The sequence below is a fragment of the Sorghum bicolor genome, chromosome 10, assembly GCF_000003195.3.
Source record: "Sorghum bicolor cultivar BTx623 chromosome 10, Sorghum_bicolor_NCBIv3, whole genome shotgun sequence".
Taxonomy (NCBI): domain Eukaryota; kingdom Viridiplantae; phylum Streptophyta; class Magnoliopsida; order Poales; family Poaceae; genus Sorghum; species Sorghum bicolor.
In genome coordinates, this window is record NC_012879.2 from 5657073 (window position 1) to 5670778 (window position 13706).

The 13706-nt window shown below is 45.9% G+C and overlaps 1 protein-coding gene across 1 annotated transcript; it reads right to left on the reverse strand.

The window, feature by feature from the left end:
- Positions 3490-5628, reverse strand: LOC8065446 (60S ribosomal protein L35a-1). The gene is made up of 4 exons (XM_002437954.2): positions 5468-5628; positions 5134-5362; positions 5004-5046; positions 3490-3715 (listed from the first exon to the last, which is right to left on the reverse strand). Exons 1-3 carry the CDS (start codon positions 5533-5535, stop codon positions 5005-5007), a joined length of 339 nt encoding a protein of 112 aa, XP_002437999.1. The 5' UTR covers positions 5536-5628; the 3' UTR covers positions 3490-3715; position 5004.

Consider the following 13706-nt stretch of genomic DNA (forward strand, 5'->3'; position numbering starts at 1 on the left):
CCACATGTTTACACACGGAGAAGCCACATATGCTACGAATTCGGAGGTGCGAGTAAAAGGTAGTAGTCTTTAATCAACCCCATCTCAAATTTTTTCTTCTTGACGTTGAAATAAATTTTACATAAAGGGTCTATACATAAAATATGTGAACACATGTACTATTTACTCCGGCTGGATGGATTGCGGGTTTGTTTTCCAAAATGTGAATGAGTTTTATGCAAAACAACCAAGGCCACATGTTTGCACACGGAGAAGTCACAAATGCTCTGAATTCGGAGGTACGAGTAAAAGATAGTAGTCTTTAATCAACTCCAATGATGAGATCGACTGCAGAGGATTGGGACTAGTAGGGTGTCCCTATATATAAAAGCACGAGGGAGGGAGATGGGATGCGTGAGTTTGAACCTACTGTACCTGCTGCTGCTTCAATACGAAGCACTGTGTGGCTGCTTTGGCCTTACACTGGTCGAATGCGTAGTACGTGTCATCGGTACGACGAGCACCAGTATGACCCATGCATCACTTCCCCTAGCCGAGAGCTAGGTATTACTACTACTAGCTAAAGCTGGCTCAAGTGAAATCCTGAAATCTCAAGTCCTGCTAATTAAATCCCTTACTAATATGCATTATATGAATTGTTACTGTGTGTTACCTGCTGGCTGCTTCTCTAGCTCTCCTTCCATTATTCACGCATCAACTACAACTGGCATTACAAGTTTGCTTATTGTATGCCTGGTCTACAGACAACAAAGAAAAAGTAATTACCTATGCAGTTAACTTTTTTGTTGTGTTAAAAAAGTCGTTCTGCTCGATGTACCATCCATGCATGTTGAATGAAATGTGAAGTGCCTTCAGATCCATGGCGAATCAATGCGCAGCTTAAAATAAACGAGTTAATTTTAGATCAACAAGATGCCACTTAATTACATGATTGTTACAAACCTTTTGAGCGGACGACGACGTAGGGAGTAGGTAAGGAAGAAATCTCCACATATGGATATGGCTGAAAACTGGAGATGTTTCTGCCCGCACGATCCTTCTCTTTTGGCTGCTACTACTAGGTCTTGTTTACTTCCACCTAAAAACCTAAATTTTTTTAAATTTTCCGTCACATCGAATTTTTAGACGCATGCATAGAGTATTAAGGCCTTGTTTAGTTCGCAAAAATTTTCAAGATTCCCCGTCACATCGAATATTTGGTCGCATACATGAAGCCTTAAATGTAGACGAAAATAAAACTAACTGCACAGTTTATCTGTAATTTGTGACATAAATCTTTTGAGTCTAGTTACTTCGTGATTGGACAATGTTTGTCAAATAAAAACGAAATGCTACAGTAGCCAAAAATAAAAAATTTTGCGAACTAAACAAGACCTAAATATAGATGAAAATAAAAACTAATTGCACAGTTTGATCGGAATTGACGAGATAAATCTTTTGAGCCTAGTCCATGGTTAAACAATAATTACCACAAACAAATGAAAGTGCTACAGTGTCGTGAAATTTTTTCCATCGGAAACTAAACAAGGCCCTAGTGGCGGCGGTGGCGGTGGCAGTAGCAACGACGACACCGGCTGCCCTGCTAGTCCAACCCGGCCTTGTTTACGTCCTCAAATATTTTGCAAAATATTTCAGATTTTTCGCCACATCGAATCTTGCAGCATATATATAAAGCATTAAATATAGGTAAAAAAAATAACTAGTTACACAGTTTATATGTAATTTGCGAGACGAATCTTTTGAGCCTAGTTAGCCTATTATTGGACAATATTTATCAAATACAAACGAAACTGTTTTGTTCACATTTTGCAAATTTTTTTTACAAGTATGCCTTGTTTAGTTTCAAAAATTTTTGTAAAATAAACACTGTAGTACTTTCGTTTGTATTTGAGAAATATTGTCCAATCAGACTAACTAGGCTCAAAAGATCCGTCTTTCAAATTGCAGACAAACTGTGCAATTAGTTATTATTTTTATCTATATTTAATGCTTTATGCATACACCGTAAGATTCGATGTGACGGAAAACAAGGCAGATGCCGCCTCCCCGGGCGCCGCGGAGGTTGCCGTCGAACTAGCAGCATTTGCTTGCCCGCGGGCGACGCCACGGCGCCAGCCATGACCACTGGCGGCGGCGCTCCGGCAGAGGGGCCAAAGGCAGGACGGCAGCCACGGCTGCACTGTGCTGCTAGCTTCATGTTCATGTGCTGCCTGTCATTTTCCAGCGATGTTGTTTCAAAAAAAAAATTCCAGCGATGTTCTTGGAATATGCTTGCTGCTACAATTTGCGCCACAATGGCACAACCACGTATGTGCGGCCTATGTCATGTCATGTCCTCGGGCTGGATTAGTGGCAAGTTTAACGTAGCTTGGGATCCATTGGTTATTTGGTTTAGTGGCAAGATTCACGTGAGCCTCTTGCGTCTGGGGCTTCATTGGTTCAGTACCAGGTTTAGCGTGCTAATCCTACAACTAGGCCGACAAGAGATCCAGTCAAATGTTGTAAACTCTGTTGTGCTTACAACTAGGCCGGCAAGAGATCCACTCAAATCTTGTAAACTCTGTCGTCCGGTTTTGCAAGCAGACACTGAGGGGATCAGGGGAAGCCCTCGATCTGTTCTTATACCCAAAAGGTCGCACTCAAGCCGTGAAATTGAATCTTCTCGTTGAAGTTGGCATTTCTTGATCAATGACATTGTCTACTCAGTTGAAGGAATTTAGCTGAATTCTCTAGAGCTCATGGAGACCAATTACCTAGACTGTAGTATTTAGAACTGCTTTTGTTTCCTGAATATTTTTTTTGAGTAAATTGTTTCCTGAATATTCAGACTTGCCTTTTGTTTTCTGAGCATCTAAAACCGCATGTCGCCAGCAGTTTGCAATGTTTTTTTTTAATATAGCAGCTTGCAATGTTGAATGGTGATGCCAAACGTATTTTAGGTACAAGCGTGAAACACTATTAAGATGTGATGTCAAACATATTTTAGTTACAACGTGAAACAAGTGTGATTATCTTGAGGTAACATAATGACAGATTTCATAAAAAAGAATTACCTGTAGCTGATTCTTGAAAAAGCGATTGGTGAGCTGTAAAACTGTAAGAGATGTTGATTGAAGGTCATTGGGTCATTGCTTTCTAGTAGTTCACTGCACCTGATGATACCTTGCGTGTATTCAACGCAATTATAGGGTCTGATTGGTTCCCTGGACAACCCTTTCTCCAGGCTATGCAAGTTACTGCGAGTAACAATCAGACCCTATGCAATTGACATATCCATCGTAGATTTGGCTTGAACATGATCAGCACAAACACGCCCATGTATACAAAGGCCAGGTACATCGCCACCAGCTAATCGTGTGTCCATAAATTTTGCAGAAATGGTTTTGAAAAAGCGTACATCAAAGCATCAGAGAATCTCAGAGCAGTGTAAAAGATATCACACACCCACACCGACATCATATTGCACGATGGTATTCGAGACGTGGCACAAGAACTTGAAAATACTGCAATCAGACATTGATGTCACGGGGCAAAAATATGCTCTGCTGCGGGCATAACAATATGACAATAGTTCATCCGTTCGACAACAAATTTTGGCAGAACTTCGACAGGTTCAGTACATGAACAATCTAAGTTGCCAACACATGGCATTTTAAGCTCAGAGAAGTAAGAAATACGCATGGCCATTTCTAGTCCATCTTTACTCCAACAAAACCTGCAGACATAAAAGCCCAGAAAAGCATAAGCAAAGGCATCACATGCTATGTATTGGGAGTTTTTAAAGGGGTTAAGCATTGGATTGGATCAAGCTTTCAAACTTTGTGTTGGGAGCCACATGCCCAATTTTCTAATCTAAACAGGATAAGGTATGTTTACAACCATTCTATTGTATCAAAAAGGCAATAAACATTACCTAAACATCAGTGCTTGGACATTAATATAAATGGTAAAAATAAAAATTGCTAAGTCTGAAGTGCTCATAATCGGCATTCACTTTATCAAATACAGTGTGAAATGACAGCACAATTAAGAACTGATGCAAAACAGCACTGATGAGCTCCAATGCAAAGAACCTGATATAATCAAATGGTGATAGACATCTCACTAAATAGAATAATTGATAGAGAACAACTGGAAAAACATTAGTTGGAGCAATTATATACTCCCTCTGTCCATAGGAGTAACAATTTTTAGCATTCAAAAGTTTCAACAAATGTAAACATTTCTAGCATATGCCGCCATCCCCATTCCTTCACTGAATTTTCCAGCAGTTTTATCACACTTATCATTGATGAGGAGCGTCGAGCGTGTCATTTCCTTTCCTACTAGAAATGCCTACATTTGTGAACAGAGGATGTATTACTGAAAACTAATGAAATTAGGCCTTGTTTAGTTTCCAAAATTTTTCAAGATTCCCCATCATATCGAATCTTTAGACGCATGCATGAGACATTAAATATAGATAAAAAATTAACTAATCGCACAGTTTGCCTGTAATTTGCGAGACGAATCTTTTGAGCCTAGTTAGTCCATGATTGGACAATAATTGCCAAATACAATCGAAAGTGCTACACTAGCCAAAACCAAAAAATTTTCAGAACTAAACAAGGCCTTAGATAATGTATATTTTTCGTGTACTCGGTATCATTGAGACATGTAAACCCAAAATAGCAAACAGCAGTTTAAATTTGAAATCTTCACGAAGTGAATTACTCCCTCAGCCAGCTATAACTCACCCAAAGCCAATATCAACATAAGGAAACCAAACCACAAAAGCCAAATTACCATGATTCACAGCTGGATAGACACTGTTTGCTGCTGCACAGACTCAATGTGCCTCCTAATAAACAACGGAAACCACAAACTATGATGCGTTTAACCACTAAAACTCGTAGCCCATGATCTACAGCAATGGCAAGTGCAGTCTAAGCAGACGATCACAAACAACAACTTCAATATTAACCATCCAAACTTAGAGAATGTCAGACGTCTGAGAATCTAACCTTAGATGCTGCTAGGGTACATGAACACTCTGACCTTGCGCCCCTGCACTCACCAGAAAAAAAACATCAGTACAGTGCATCAATTGGGAAACTAACACATCACACAGGGTACACTGACTGCGTCACTGACCATGGACTCAGGCGGGAGGTTCGACTTGAACTTGGCGCGGACGACACCGGAGTTGCCGTGCGGGCGGGTGACCTTACCCCAGATGCACCTGTAGCGGGTCTCACTGCTCTTGGTCTTGGCCTTGTAGATGTACGCCATGCGCTTGCCGGCGTACCACGCGACGTCCTCCTTGGTGTTGACCCCCTCGATCTGCACGAGCGACGTGGTCTCGTACTGGTTCGACTTGGACCTGCGCAGCCACCACCGCAACCACCGTAAGCCGAATAGAACCGCGAAATGACCAGATCCAAGTAACACGGAGCGACGGGGGAAGAAGCGGCGGCGTGGAGCTCACCTCTTGTATCCGAGGATGGTGCCCCGGACGTAGAGCCTGACGCGCTGCCCCGTGCGTCCCTTCACCATGGTGGCCGCCTCTGCTTCCTTCCGCTTCCGCCGCCGGAGACGATAGACAGCTCGTGCAGATTGGGGAAGACAACGAGACGGGCCGGAGGCGGGGCAGGCGGCTTGTATGGAGCAGCGGACGAAGAGAAGAACGGCCTTGATCGTCTCGCAGAGTCCATCGGACGGTTGTGATTTTCTGAAGGGCTCTCTTGAGAAAGCTAGGGTTTAAAGGTCGCGAGCTTAAATGGGCCATTTGGTTAATGGGTTGGAATCTTTGCTTTTTCAGTTTTTTCCATCTGGGCCATGATGGGCCGATTTGGCAACATAACTGGCCCAATTACGAATAGGAGGCCTCGTTCCATGATATCTCGCTGACTGTGGGTCCCAGAAAACGATTAGCGGTTAGGAACATAAAAAAAACGAGTTGGATGCGGCATGAAACCCGTCCACTGAATCACGCGCGGGAATCAAAAAAAAAAAAAACACCCTGCAACTCTGCAAGCGCGCACCCAGTTCTCCGGCGGGGCGGGGCCGAGCTCGACGCCGGCGCGGCCTTGCTGCGGCGCCGCTTCTGCGGGAGCGGGGTCGCTACGACCCTGGTCTGCGGGCGTGAAGTCGACACCCATCTGGGCGTGGATTGTAAGTAACCCTACTTGCTTAGGGCCGATGTCTCCGGCTTCTGAAACCCTTCGATCTCCAATGGGTTTTCTGCAAAATTTCGTGGTGTAGTGGTTCTCTAGGAGGCCAATCCATCCATCCATGGTTCGATTAGATTCGTGTTCCTCATCTTTAGCTCACAGGATCGATATATGCCACGCTATTTAATGTCCAATTGTGGTGCCGGTGCAGTTTGTTCTCCTGAAAAGTGACGGATGTTTCGCCCTAAGTCAGCCCCTTGCCACAATCTGCTCATCTATCTGGAGCCTACACCACTGCTGTTCTCGGAATCAATATTGCTACCCTCTGCTGTGTGCCCGACCCCCCCCCCCCCCCCCCCCCCACTCCCTGTGTTTTGTTAGTACCTCAAGGAAATAGGTTGTTGTAATGGTATAATGCTAATTTGCTACATCTTTTGTTTTGTGTTAGAGAATTGCGACATTTGAAAGAGCACCAAGGTGGCAAGTTGTGGATTTTGATTGACATTTTGTTAGGTTCTCATTTCAGTTAAGTTCATGTCAGAACAGAACTGTTACCTACAGAAGGCTACCCTGGCTTGCTTATCCTCCACAAATTCCTATTATTTTAAAAAATGCATTATCTGGACTATTATGGTTTAAATTTAATTTTCTTGAACACGCAGAAGAGCTGTGTAACATTATATTAAGAAGAGAACAAAACACAGGGTAAGATCCCTTACGAAAGAACAACACAAAACCCCACCAAGCCTACATGTTCAAATAAACATTGTTGTGCAGTCATATCCTTTCTGCATAATCTGACCATCTTACATTTAAATTTATGTTTCAAAATCTTGCACATTACATTCTCTGATATTGAAGCCTTAGGTCATCATTGGTATTCATGATATTTCTTTTTATGGTTTAGTATTGTATTGTATTTGTACCTGTGATGCAATCATTTTGTTTTTTTAGATTTCGATTAGATGTTTGGCTTAAAGTTGTCTTGTTTCAAAACTTCATATTTTCGAAATATAGATGAGTGCTTTAAACATGTTGCAACTATGTTATTTCTATCTGCCAATAAAATATGGTTATGTGGGTACTAAGTGTAACCCAGGTTTGATCGTACATGGGTGTTTGTTCATATCCTTGTGTTATGCTATAGTTTTACTGACTTGCCGTTGCATACTCATCTTTTTTTTCTTGCAAAGTGCTGATCCTAACACAATTTTTTACACTTTATGGATGGTAGGTTGTAGGAATCCTACTGTTTTGGTTAAAACACTATTGCATCATCAAATATGGAAGTTGATGATGACATGGAGGAGGATGACATAGATTTTAGCCCTTTCCTTAGGGAAGGATCTCCGTCTGAGACCTCATCAAGCCTTACATCAGAAGCAGAATGCGAGGTGCATAGTTCTGACAATCGACCAAGTGGCCAGACATATTTGCAGGATACTGTAGTTAATGAAAATACAAGTGACAGTGCACTTCCTCAAAATAGACTGTCGTCTCAAGATCTTGTCAACAAAATATTTCCAGAAGAAACGTCTACCCAGGTTAATCTTGAGAATGGATTGGAAAAAGACGCTTTAGGAAGCAAAGCTGCTTGCTCTCCAACAGTGCAAAACCCTCATCACCTATCTCTCAAAATTAGTGAGGAAGATGCAATTTGCAGGCGGACGAGGGCAAGATACTCACTAGCAAACTATTCACTTGAAGAATTGGAGACCTTTCTTCAGGAATCAGATGACGATAGTGGTCTGCAAAATGTTGATGAAGAAGAGGAATACCGCAAGTTTCTTGCTTCTGTCCTGTCTGGTATAGGCAATGACACACAGGCATTACAGGGGGATGAAAACCAGGATGAAGATGATAATGATGCAGACTTTGAGCTCGAGATTGAGGAGGCCCTAGAAAGTGACGCTGATGAAAATGCTGAGAACTATGACGCCACAAATCATAGAAAAGAGAAAGATGGACGTAGGCCTCAGACTAGGCAGAGGCGTCCATTTACCAAGTTGTCTGGGGCTGGTAGCTATCATCAGGAATCCGATAAAACAAATTTTAGACCAATTGTGCCATATATTCCATCTGCATTGGTGACTCCTGCTCATGCTTTTGGATGGCAATATCCTACCCAGAATGCCCTTCGCCCTTCATCCTTGGTTTCAGTACCGTGTGCACCTTTAGCATGTGGATTTACTGATCAGCAACTCGGGCAACTGCATGTGTTGATATATGAGCATGTTCAGCTCCTTATCCAAACATTTTCCCTATGTATTCTTGATTCGTCTAAACAAGATGTGGCTAATAATGTCAAAAGGATGATAGTTGAGTTGGTTGGCTTTCGTGATCAAGCATTGGCTAGGAGTGCTACTCAACAGCATATCGTTTTTGAATCCCGGCATCTCTCATCTAGTTTTGTTTCTTCTGAAATTTTGGAATGCCAATGGATGCCGTTAATCAAGAGTCCTGTTATATCCATCCTTGATGTCGCACCACTTGAGTTGGCCCTCGGCTATTTAAGTGATGTTGCAACTGGTAAGTTCAAGATTGGTACATGGGCCAATTTTTGATACTTTGCTTCTTTTGTTTGTCACCACTTGACTGGTAACTTTGCTTGCATATTGAATTTACAGCTGTCGTGAAATATAGAAAAAGTCATGTTGATGGCACTGCTGACAAAACCCGCAGGAAAGAGCCCCTGTTTCCTTTACCAGTGATTAACAGTTGCAAAGAAGTGAATAATGTTTCTCAAGATAGATCAAATAGTGTGCCTACAGCATCATCTCCTTCATCTGGGCGGTTGCAGCAGAAGAAATCGTTGGCTGCTACCCTGCTTGAGCGTACTGAAAAGGGCACAGTTGCTCTTGTTCCTGCTGACATTGCAAGATTAGCACAGAGATTCTTTTCACTTTTCAATTTTGCACTCTTTCCTCATAAGCCACCTCCTTCACCTATGGCCAATAGAGTGTTTTTCACTGATGCAGAGGACAGGTGTGTTTTAATCTTCTCCAAGATTTATTTTGAAATAGAATCCATGCATGCTTCCTTGCCATCTTGACTTCAAAACATAGAAATTCAAGAAAGCCGAATACTTAGGTTTTGTTGAACTGCATACTGTTTTTATTTCTGTATTAGTGATGTTTGTTTATGCAAACTGTGTGTTTACTTCCTTATCTGCTGTATCACAGCCATTCCATTCATCTTTTTTTTTCAACTTTCCTCAAGGCCGCCTCCTTCTGCATGGTTAATTGTATCATGGTTGCTTTGTTGTTACTACCACTGTCCTAAAGGACATCATGTAGTGCCCTCCTAAATTGTATAGCTGATATGATGCGGTGATGCCTATCACTTCCTTTTCACGGTTAATTTTATAGTATATTATCTGCCTGCAGATTGTTAGCTCTAGGAATTCTGGAATATAATAATGATTGGGAAGCAATACAAAAGCGCTTTCTTCCTTGTAAATCAAAGCATCAGGTATTTTTTTGTTACTCCAAAAGTTTCCTTTTATGATTTGTCAGGCACAAATCAATAGTTCTTTTTTATCATCTATTTGGTTAAGATTGACATGTCATGAAATAGTTTATTTTTATCTTAATCTAACAAAAAATTGGGAGCAATGAAGGACATGAAATACCCTCAAGGAATCAGTATAGAAAAAAAGAAGTTGTTTTGACTGTATTGACATGGCAATAACATTTTGACCTTGCTGGCATTAACTCTTGGCTTTTTTCAATAAAGAGTTTGAAGTCTGAACATTTATTTTCACAAAGGTCTGGTTGCCAATTTACTTTGCTTTCCTTTTGACCGCACAAACAAGTAAGCTTGGATGAAATCCTTCATTTTTTTCTTAATGAACTGACACGCAAGTCTCCTGCTTATTCGAAGGGGGAAAATCCTTCTTCTAATCTCTACATACAATCACAACCTGAGACTGTTTGTTCAATTTCTATAATGCCTTTTGCTTAGTTGTTGTCTTAAATTGTTAGTTGATCATGATCTTTGATAATTCCTTGTTCTGGACTTGTGTGTTATGCCTGCTGAGTGAAATAATTTCTTTGGTGCAGATATTTGTGAGACAAAAGAATCGTAGCTCCTCCAAAGCTCCTGATAATCCAGTTAAGGTAAATATTTTGCCCTTCTTCATTTACTGGAAGATAAGATGCTGAATTCAATTTTATATGCCTTTTAGGGTTCAATATTCAACATTATGGTCAAGGTGTCCATTGAGTTGCATAGTAGTGTAACAGATTAACAGTTTGTGCTAACAAATAGCAGTATGTTTCTCATTCTATATTGTGTAGTATTGAAGTTCTGGTTTTGAACTGTAAGATATAATCTGCTGTCCCTCTTGTACTTTTGTCCTGCATTCGGCAGGTTCAAGTGGTCAGCTCTTGGCTGCCACTGTAGAAGTATGGCAATAGGCCATTTAGTCTTCCATAGTTGGTAGAAGTACACCAGCTAGAGTAGTGGGCTGGTTTAGGCTGGTACAAGAGTAGGAATTGGCTGAGATAAGCCATGTAGTGTAGTTGTTGGAGTGGTGTAGTCACCATCCAAGTAGTGTACCAGCAGGTACATAGTTTGTGTATATATACCCTACCTATTGCAATGGAAAAACTCAGTTCAATTGCCACTCATTCAGTCCCTGTTTCGGTCTGAAACCGTGTGTGCTGTGTGTGTGCTGTGGGAGCTCAGGGCTCTTCTTCTACCTTGGAGCAGGGGAGAGGGAGAGGGAGAGGGGAGGAGAGCAGGTGCTGCTCACCTCGGTGCAGGGTCTCTGTGCCAACAATTGGTATCGGAGCCGTACAAGCCATAGCTAGGTCCTCTGACCAGCAATGGCGGAGAGTGCGGGCCGGAATGGTGGCGGGGAAGGTGGTGAGCGACAGCTCCAGCCGGCGCCACCGCAGGTTGAGGTGCGCGTGGTGAAGGAGTTCGGTGGCAGCGACTCCTGGCCCATGCTCACCCGCACCAACTACGGTGAGTGGGTGATGCAGATGAAGTGGAAGCTGCGCGCGCGGAAGTGGTGGCGGGCGATTGAGGAGGATGACCGCACTAAGGACGCCCAGGTGGGAGTCATGGAGGCGCTCATGGCCTCGACGCCGGCGGAATACCACGAGGCGCTGGGCGCCAAGGAGACCGCGAAGCAGGCCTGGGAGATGCTGGAGTCGCTGCGTGTCGGCTCGGACCGAGCCAAGCGGGCAAGAATCCAGCAGCTCCGCAGGGAGCTCAACGACATCAAGTTCAAGCCCGGAGAATCGGTGGAGGAGTTCACTCTTCGTCTTCAATCCCTGGCCACGCAACTGGCCACCTACGGGAAGAAGGTGGACGACGAGGACCTCGTCACCAAGCTGCTGTGCACCGTGCCGGCAAAGTATTCGCAGCTCGCCATGTCCATAGAGACGATGTTGGATATCTCCACATTGTCTCTGGAGGACGTGGCTGGGCGGCTGCGAGTAGCGGAGAGCCGCATCACGCCGACACCAGAGAAGGAGAAGCCCAAGCTACTCCTGACGGAAGAGGAGTGGACCGCGCGCATGAAGGACAAGCGCCGGACCGGGGAAGGCTCCACCAGCCGCGGCGGAGATGGCGCCAAGGGGCGCGGGAAGCCGTCGACGGACAAGAAGAAGAAGAAGAGGAACACCGACCCCAACGCCTGCAGGCGCTGCGGGAAGGTGGGGCATTGGGCACGAGAATGCCCGGAGAAGAAGCCGGAGAAGGAGGAGGCCCACTTGGCTCGGGACGACAGCGACGACGAGTGCGCTCTGTTGATGGGGGAGTGTTGCGCGCTGCAGGAAGGCGAAGCAGGGGAGGCGGAGGCGGAGCAGGGGACTGCGCCGCAGGCCGTCGAACTTGACGAGTCTCGCGCGCGTGTCCTCCTGGGAGCGGACGGCGAAGAGCTGGAGCAGAGGTGGTACCTCGACTCAGGCGCGAGCAACCATATGACAGGAAGCCGCGCTGTTTTCTCCGAGCTTGATGAAGAAACCACCGGGAGCGTCAAGTTCGGCGATGGCTCCCGGGTGGCAATCCGCGGCCGTGGCACTGTCCTGTTCCGGTGTCGGAACGGGGAACATCGGGCGATGACGGATGTCTACTGGATCCCACAGCTGAAGACAAGCATCATCAGCCTCGGGCAGTTGGACGAGCGCGGCGCAGAGGTGGTGATCAAGGGCGAAGTGCTGCGGATCCGTGACCAAGATCGGCGGTTGCTGGCCAAGGTCACAAGGTCGAAGAACCGGCTGTTTCTGCTGGACCTTAAGGTCGAGCAGCCGGTGTGCCTGGCGGCACAGTGCACGGAGGAGCCGTGGCTGTGGCATGGCCGGCTCGGGCATTTGAACTTCGACGCACTGAGCAGACTGGCGGCAATGGTGAGGGGGATGCCCAAGATCCAACACGCCAGCGAGCTTTGTGACAGCTGCCTGGTGGGGAAGCAGAGGAGACTACCGTTCCCCAAGGAGGCGAAGTACCGCGCCAAGGAGAAGCTTGAGCTGGTTCATGGCGACCTATGCGGGCCTATCACCCCGGCCATGCATGGAGGGCGGAGGTATTTCCTCCTGCTGGTGGATGACTACAGTCGCTACATGTGGTTGCGGCTCCTGACCAGCAAGAGCGAAGCAGCAGAAGCCATCAAGCAACTCAAGGCGAAGGTTGAGGCAGAGTCTGGGAGGAGACTGCGGGTGTTGCGAACGGACCGTGGAGGGGAGTTCACGGCGGTGGAGTTCGCCACCTACTGCGCGGAGGAGGGAGTGGAGCGCCATCTCACGGCGCCCTACTCACCTCAGCAAAACGGTGTGGTGGAACGCCGGAATCAATCCATCGTCGGGATGGCGAGGTGCATGCTGAAGGCCAAGGGAATGCCGGCGGCGTTCTGGGGAGAGGCAGTGAGCACGGCGGTGTTCATTCTCAACAGAGCACCGACGAAGGCGCTGAGCGGGAAGACACCGTTCGAAGCTTGGCATGGCCGCAAGCCGAGCGTGGCATTCATGCGCACGTTTGGGTGCATTGGGCATGTGAAGAACACCAAGCCCGGCCTCACCAAGCTTGAAGACCGGAGCACGAAGATGGTGTTCCTCGGCTACGAGGAAGGATCAAAAGCCTACAGGCTCTACGATCCAGTCACCGGGAGGGTGACAGTGTCCCGCGACGTCGTGTTTGATGAAGCGGGGAAGTGGAGGTGGGAGGAGGAAGACTTGGCGGGAGAAGAGGGCGCGCTCGGGATCGGTGGGACCTTCACCGTCGAGCAACTGGTTATCACCAGTCAAGTCCACGCACCAACCGGAGTCGTGGAGGAAGCAGCAGCCCCTGGAGCAGGGGAAGCAGGGGGCGAGGCGACAGCAGCAGGGGAAGCTGAGCCGCCCAGCCCCACCACGACGGGCGGCACCCCGCCTCACTCTGTCTCAAGACAGGAGCAGAGGACTCCGACCACGGCTCAAGTGGAGTATGCCACTCCACCACCAGACGTCACCGAATTCGTGGACGCCTTCCACGACGGCGAGGAGGTACGATTTCGTCGTGTGGACAATGTTCTCGGTGATGCAGCAACTCCGGGACTGGCAGCACGGT

Excerpts from the sequence above, each read along its gene's own strand:
- LOC8065446 (XM_002437954.2), bottom strand. The coding sequence starts at position 5,535 with ATGGTGAAGGGACGCACGGGGCAGCGCGTCAGGCTCTACGTCCGGGGC. Across the intron at positions 5,363-5,467 it reads ACCATCCTCGGATACAAGAG|GTCCAAGTCGAACCAGTACG; the intron begins GTGAGCTCCACG and ends GTGGCTGCGCAG. Across the intron at positions 5,047-5,133 it reads ACCTCCCGCCTGAGTCCATG|GGGCGCAAGGTCAGAGTGTT; the intron begins GTCAGTGACGCA and ends TGGTGAGTGCAG.